The 7,012-nt window shown below is 40.9% G+C and overlaps 1 protein-coding gene across 11 annotated transcripts in view; it reads left to right on the plus strand.

Moving 5' to 3' along the window:
* Window positions 1-6,418, plus strand: part of EPM2A (EPM2A glucan phosphatase, laforin) — a 52,107-nt gene extending 45,689 nt beyond the window's left edge. For 9 of the 11 annotated variants that reach the window (XM_039530705.1, XM_039530702.1, XM_039530701.1 and 6 more), the window contains 2 exons: window positions 1,144-1,385; window positions 4,512-6,418. In XM_039530705.1, the coding sequence (XP_039386639.1) occupies window positions 1,144-1,385; window positions 4,512-4,786 (517 nt within the window). In that variant the 3' untranslated portion in view covers window positions 4,787-6,418. The remainder of the gene's footprint in view (window positions 1-1,143; window positions 1,386-4,511) is intronic. The other 2 variants (XM_039530696.1, XM_039530698.1) reach the window with 2 other exon arrangements.
* Window positions 6,419-7,012: the final 594 nt, after the last annotated feature.

Below are 7,012 nucleotides of genomic sequence, written 5' to 3' on the forward strand. Positions count from 1 at the left end.
AGTGGGACTTGTAACACACACCACGAGTGGGCTACACTTACTTTCATCATAGGTTGGAAGGAGTCATGGAAGCTGATGACATATTTTTTTTGCTGTGACTAACCAAGGGCCTGATTTGCAAAATTACATGTGCAATTGTGTGCCTATTTTGTGTCTGTGGTTACTGTACCTACCTATGCAAATAGGATATTTGTATGTGCCAGAGACCAAGTAAGTGTGTAGCTGGTGATTTAAACATGTAAATATTAGGAATGCAATCACATTAATTGCATGTGCAAATTAGGCACCCACTTCTGTGCTTTAGTTTGTTTATGTACCAAAGCTTGCTAAGGCATATAATAGTTTTTATGATCATTAGAGATGGGTAAACCACAGAAGGTTTGAAGGTTTGGTTTGGCTAAGTACCAAAAGGTGTGGCTGTTTATACAAATTATCCGATCCTCTTGAGTTTTCTCGCAGAATTTCTGGTTCTTCCAGCTTCCAAGGAGCCCAAACTAGTTCACATTTCTGTAGCTGGTTCTGGCTGGACTCCAGAATTGCAGAGGCACGTGGGGAAGAAGTAATCCAAACTCTTTTGATTACCACAGAAAATATGGCTTAGGCTGGTGGTGGCTTAACCTGATCTGATTTTCCCGCTGTGATGGCAGTAGCTATAAAACAACAATAGTTATATGGCTTACAGTTTGTTACTGTCACATTCCACATTTGAATTGTGTGAGCCTGTTGGGTTTCTTTCTACACAGAGATTGTGTGAGTCTTCTGGGTTTCCTTGTTGTCATCAATGCTGCAAGTAAGTTTCAGCTGCAGGATTGAATGACTGGTGTCTTTGGGACCTGTGCTACTAATTAGGCCATGGTTTTGCTAGGGCTCCAGTCTACACAGGTGAAGTGAATTTGGCTGCGTGCGCTGGGTTTAGAGTTTGGTTCTTAAAATACAACATTACAGGTTAAATTGTAATAAAACAAGAAGCTTTTTATCTCCTGACACAAAATGGGTGTGTTTAACAACGTATCTCACATGCTGCCCAGGTTTTGAATTGGAATGCCTTATAAACTGACAGAAAATGTGAGTTTTGTGCAGGGGTGGAGAGTTCCTTTGCTGAAAGTGCTTAATGAGCTATGCTACAATTTTTTTCAATGCTAGGATTCTGCCAAACATCTGGCTGGGAAGTTGCCCTCGGCAAGTGGAGCATGTAACCATCAAGCTAAAACACGAACTGGGTGTTACAGCTGTAATGAACTTCCAGACTGAGTGGGATGTTGTTCAGAATTCCTGGGGCTGCAACCGCTATCCAGAACCCATGAGCCCAGAGGTCCTTATGAAACTATATAAAGAGGAAGGTCTTGCTTATGTCTGGATGCCAACCCCAGACATGAGCACAGAAGGTAATATTCAAACCTGTCTTACAACTGGATAAGTAATAAGAAAACCTTTCAATGACATGATTACATTGCTTTAGTCTTGTTTTTTTTCTGAATAGCTTCTGTTTATTATTAGTGTGATAGTAATTGGAACTTTGTTGTGTTGTTCCTAATGAATTCTGTACACTTTGTCATATGCAGAGAGGTCATCCAAACAATTTCTGATACATATCTTCCGCTCTCGGTATATTCCCATCCCCTCCAAAAATTGGTGACAGCTTGAAAACCTTTTCTTTCAGCACTTAGTGCGAATGCAAATTCATCAGGTTGATGACCATTGGCTTGCACATCAAGACTCTGAAATTGCCATAACTGCTGGTTTTAAGCAAAGAGGCAGTGCTAGGTAACCTACTCCCTTAGTACACCACTCTCTCTTTGCAGTCATGTGCCAGCCTATTGAGCCACTGTATTGTCACATACAATAATTTGTAATCATATAGGATATGCATAGCACGCCAATTTGTAACATAAATTAGGATATGTTATTTGGCTATTACAATCCTTGGTTCCTTGATAAAAATAGATTAAGTGATAAGAAACCATGTATAAGCAGGAGTTTGGAAAACTTGAGTGGTTTGCCACACTAGAAAATATACAGGATAATTTTTAATACAGAGTAATATTGGTGTCACAGACAGAGAACTGTCATGTCAGTTATATGCACCAAGAGAGGCAAGAGACTTGAAAGAAAAATGAAATCAAGAATATGGATTGGCTTGGTGTTAATGCTCAGCTATGCCATGGGAAAAAGTGAGGGTTTGAGTCTTGTAGTCTCACTCCTTGGACTGATAGGGGCTGGAAGTTCTCAACCCTTGAGGGGAAAAGATTTCATATTGTTTAACCATGTGCTTGATGGATAATTAAAGGGCAATGTTGATTAATTTTAAAGGAAATCCCATCTAGTCCTCCATGCCTAAAGACCTAGTCACCCTCAACACGGAGCTATGGGAGGTGGCAGCATATGCACATAATTGAAGAAAATGGGTCATGAGAACCTCATGGTTCCAGCAGTACCAATTCCATGCCCCACCGTCCCCCCACTGCACACAAACACTCCAATTTGTCAGTAGAAGTTTTGCCATTTATAGGCCCTAAAAACATATAAGTAGAGAGAGGTGTGTGATTAGGAGGATTTCTTTGTTACTTAATGTTCAGAATTGAGCATGATATGAAAGGTATGTCAGTGCTCTACACAGAATGTTCCAATAGATTGCTAATGTACTATGATGGCAAAATACACTTCTACCCCGATATAACGCTGTCCTCGGGAGCCAAAAAACCTTACTGCGTTATAGGTGAAACTGCATTATATTGAACTTGCTTTGATCCACTGGAGTGCGCAGCCCCAGCCCCCGGAGCACTGCTTTGCTGTGTTATATCCAAATTTGTGTTCTATCGGGTCTGGTTATATCGGGGTAGAGGTGTATAGCATTTTCGTAGGAGAGACTTATGAAGGCTGCTAATTTTGCACATTTCTAAAATTGAGACAGAGACATGGGTTTATGGAGATGCTCTTGTCCCCATCATTTTGGATAAAATGTAAAGTGTATTTTCCATATTCTTATTTTAAATTGGAAATATAAGAATACAGTTATAGTTTAGTTAAAAGTTGATTTTTGGAGGGGAGGAAACAGTGTTCAGATTAAATACTATACAGCATCCATATCTGAACTGATGACAAACACCATCTTTGTTTTGGCAATGAATTCATTTTGACAATGAATTCATTTAATACCTTAATTAGCTGAATTTAAAGTATATTTCATCTAAAGTAACCATACTATTACATAAATCAAGTTAGTACCTATTTTCCTTATGACTCTGTGGACCGATTCTGCCTCTATATTGGTTGAAACATTTATACTTCTTGTATAAGTTGTTATTTTTTTATTATTCTTTGTATGAGACAAGAAATGAAAGGGAATCTGGATGGCTTCGCAAACACTGTATGACAAAAGCATTTCACTTCTGGCTCTACTGTTTTAACATAATCTATGGTGGTCTGTGAAATAAAATTGGTTGCCTCAACTCAGTCTGTATTGGACAGTGGGCCATATAATAGTAACCGATGGTGATTCTCAACCAGGGGTATGTGTATCTCTGTGGGTATGCAGAGGTCTTCCAGGGGGTACTCAACTCATCTAGATCAGTGTTTCTCAACCGGGGGTTTTTGCAAGTGCAGGGTCAGCGTTAGGGAGGTGGCAAGCAAGGCAGTTGCCTGGAGTCCCATGCCACAGGGGACCCCTGCAAAGCTAAGTTACATGCATCAGCTCAGGGTGGTGGGGCTCAGGCTTCAGACAAAGCTCACAAATGAAAAACAGGCACAAGTATCACACTGAAATGTACATACAATATTTATATTCCAATCAATTTATTTTATAATTATATGGTAAAAATGAGAAAGTAAGCCATTTTTCAGTAATAATGTGCTGTGCCACTTCTGTATTTTTGTCTGATTTTGTAAGGAAGTAGTTTTTAAGTGAGGTGAAACTTGGAGGTACACAAGACAAATCAGACTCCTGAAAGGGGTACAGTAGTCTGAAAAGATTGAGAACCACTGATTTATAAACACGTTTTATTGCAGATCACCATTTGTTGCCAAAGAAGGTCCTGGGTCCAAGTTATGTGGACTTTTGTATTACCTGGACCTATTACTTAGCAACATGTGAGGGTTGAAGGTCATTTGGGAAAACTGACACTATAGTTTCACATGTAGGCCATGATTTTCAACAGAGATTGGTGATTTTGGGTGGCCAACCAGATGGGGCCTGATTTTTAGGAAGTGCTTCACATCCACCCTTTTAAAATCAAACCTCTGTAAGGCATCTCAGTGTGGACACCCAAAATCACTAGTCACTTTTGGAAATCTTAGGCATAGCCTGTGCAAAAGGGTACTTAATTTCTGACAGTGCAGAAAACCTATGTAGACATTCATATTCTCCTACCAGAGAAAGAAGAGAAACTAGCTTTAATAGATTTCTCTTTGCATGCCACTATGATTTTACAGTACAGCAGAATAGAGAAATATATTGTTAACAGTGATCCTCCCTTTCTTGTGTTCATGGGAATGTGCCCTGTTTTTAATCCTAGGAAGAATACAGATGTTGCCTCAGGCTGTCTGTCTCCTGCATGGGCTGCTAGAGAATGGACACATCGTCTACGTACATTGCAATGCTGGTGTTGGCAGGTCTACAGCCGCAGTCTGTGGTTGGTTAAAGTATGTGATGGGATGGAACCTAAGGAAAGTGCAGTACTTCGTGGCCTCCAGGAGACCTGCAGTCTACATAGATGAGGAAGCTCTGGCTCGTGCTGAAGATGATTTCTATCAGAAATTTGGCCCTCTTCGCTACTCATGCAAACCTTAGTGGTAGGAAAGCTGATTGGAGGAGGGGAGAGATTCCTTGCAGTGTTGCCAACCCCAAGCATTCAAAATTCATAGTCAGACCACCCAAATTCATATGTGTGAGTGAGAGAGTGTGTGAAAAATCATGAGATTTAAAAACAATAATTAGTTTAGTCTCTTTTTATTTGCCTTCTGTTTTTTAGCCTTTGGGGTCCTTGTTTTCAAACTTTTCTCTGCAACCAGGTGGGTTAGGAACTTACTTTGCAAAACAAAAGCTGAGATTCTCATGTGCTCATGTGACTCCAGGAGCTGGGACAAATATCACAAGATACAACCATGTGAGATGGCAAGACTGTGGTAGGAAGAAGGTGGAGCAATGCGGAAGGGTTATGTAAAGAAATAAAAGTCAGCGGTGTAGGGGTTTTGTTTTTTTCTGGCTTGGGTAGTCAGGGTTGTTTGGCCATTTCAGGTAGAGCCTACTGTTTTGCTGTGTTTATAAAGATGTTTCTAATGAAATGGTCTGACTGAGAAAAAGAAGAAGGAAATTGATTTATGCAGTTGTGTTTCTATAACAAATAGCAAGCTCAATTCAGTTCATTAGGCAAGAGCTGCCCTTTCTCTCTTGTTTAGGTTTATAGTTAATGTGGTTTAGTAAAATGTACTGCTGTACTTCGTTATGGTGCTTAGGGTATTGTAGATGCTGTGCAGAAAGGTGGGGAAAAGTTCCACTTATGCATATTTAATCTACTGCAAGGCAGATCTCCAGGTTTATTAGATTATCCTAGATTGTAAGATTTCTGGGGCAGGGACTGTTTTTGTTTTCCTCGTCTGTACAGTGCCTAACACAGAGCCACGATCCTTGATTAGGGCCTCTTGGTGCTACCACAAGATACATAACAATAAAGAAAATGGAGTTAAAGCAGAAGATATGGGAGGTGGCCTGGTGAGCCTTATATGCAGGCTGTGCTGCCTAATTTAGAGTCCGAGGTGCAGTGTCCATCTCATTCCCCTACTTGGTGTTGCCTGGAAGTTCTGCAATAGCAGCCGTCTCTTGCTCCTGTGGAAGACAAGTGCTTCCACTGCTGCTCAGACGTCGCTGTCCCATTAGCTAAACTAGGAAGGGCATCACTAGCCTCCAGAGTCCAAACAAGCCCCACTCAGCCAAAAATAGGTGCTGCAACTCATGACCTCGAGGGGAGGAAGTGGAGAAATTCCTCTGCTGAGGGTCTGATTGGGTGGGAGAGTTGCTTGTTAAGGATACAAAAATTAAAAAGCTAATTTCTAGAGGCAGGTGGCTGAACTAAATCCCTTTTCCAGTTATTTTTAGAAAAATGATTTGTCTATATAGAGATTTATTCCATGATAAAGAGGTGTTAAGAGACATATGATCTTAATTATAAGAAAATCCTACTACTGGAGACTTGTTAGCGATCTCCCTGTTACAATATGCTGGGCACTGTTCATGGAGAATGTCCATCATAATATATTTTGCTTTATCTTTGACCCCTTAGATGCCCTCTGATGTGAAGAAGCTTCTGGAAGTTATTTTAAATGTATGTATTTGATCATCACTTTATTTCTGATTTCTGTTTTGAAATAATGTATGTCACCAGTTAGAAACTGGATGAAACTATAGCCCAATGTTAAATAAAAGCCTTATGACACTTCCATAAGTGGGTGTTTTCTCATGTGTTTTGCTCACATTTGTTAGTTATACTTAAGAGCGGACAGTAGCCATTAGAACCATAATTGTTTGTTTCTAGTCTCCCACAGTCTGACTGGAACAAGAACGGGTTTCGTATCTGTGTGCCTGACCTTGTGAACTAAAGGGTACTGATGATGCCCATCGTATTCATGGAGCACATGAGTATGTCAAAATGCAACTCAGCTAGGGACATACGCTTAAGGTTAGAATGTGACTTTAGGCACAGTCCTGAGCAAGCAGTGGTGCCCTGGGGAGACTCTGCGTGGGAGTAACTCACACCTGACTCCTGATTCCTCCTCTTCTTCCTATTTGCTCTTAGGAGGTAGTTATTTACCACTGGCCTATACCAGCAGTAAATTACACCCTACCCATGCTAGCTTAGCTATGGTGTCTGGTGAGTAAGGGAAGTGGGTCAATTCTTTGCTGCTCCCCAACTCATTCTCTGCCTCTTGCTGACCCAACTCTGGGGAGGGACGGAGCAGGCAAGTCGCCCTGCTTCCTACTATGTGCCTGGCCCCAAGATCTGGGTAGCCGGGGGTGAAA

Source organism: Mauremys reevesii, linkage group 3 (genome assembly GCF_016161935.1).
Source record: "Mauremys reevesii isolate NIE-2019 linkage group 3, ASM1616193v1, whole genome shotgun sequence".
Classification (NCBI taxonomy): domain Eukaryota; kingdom Metazoa; phylum Chordata; order Testudines; family Geoemydidae; genus Mauremys; species Mauremys reevesii.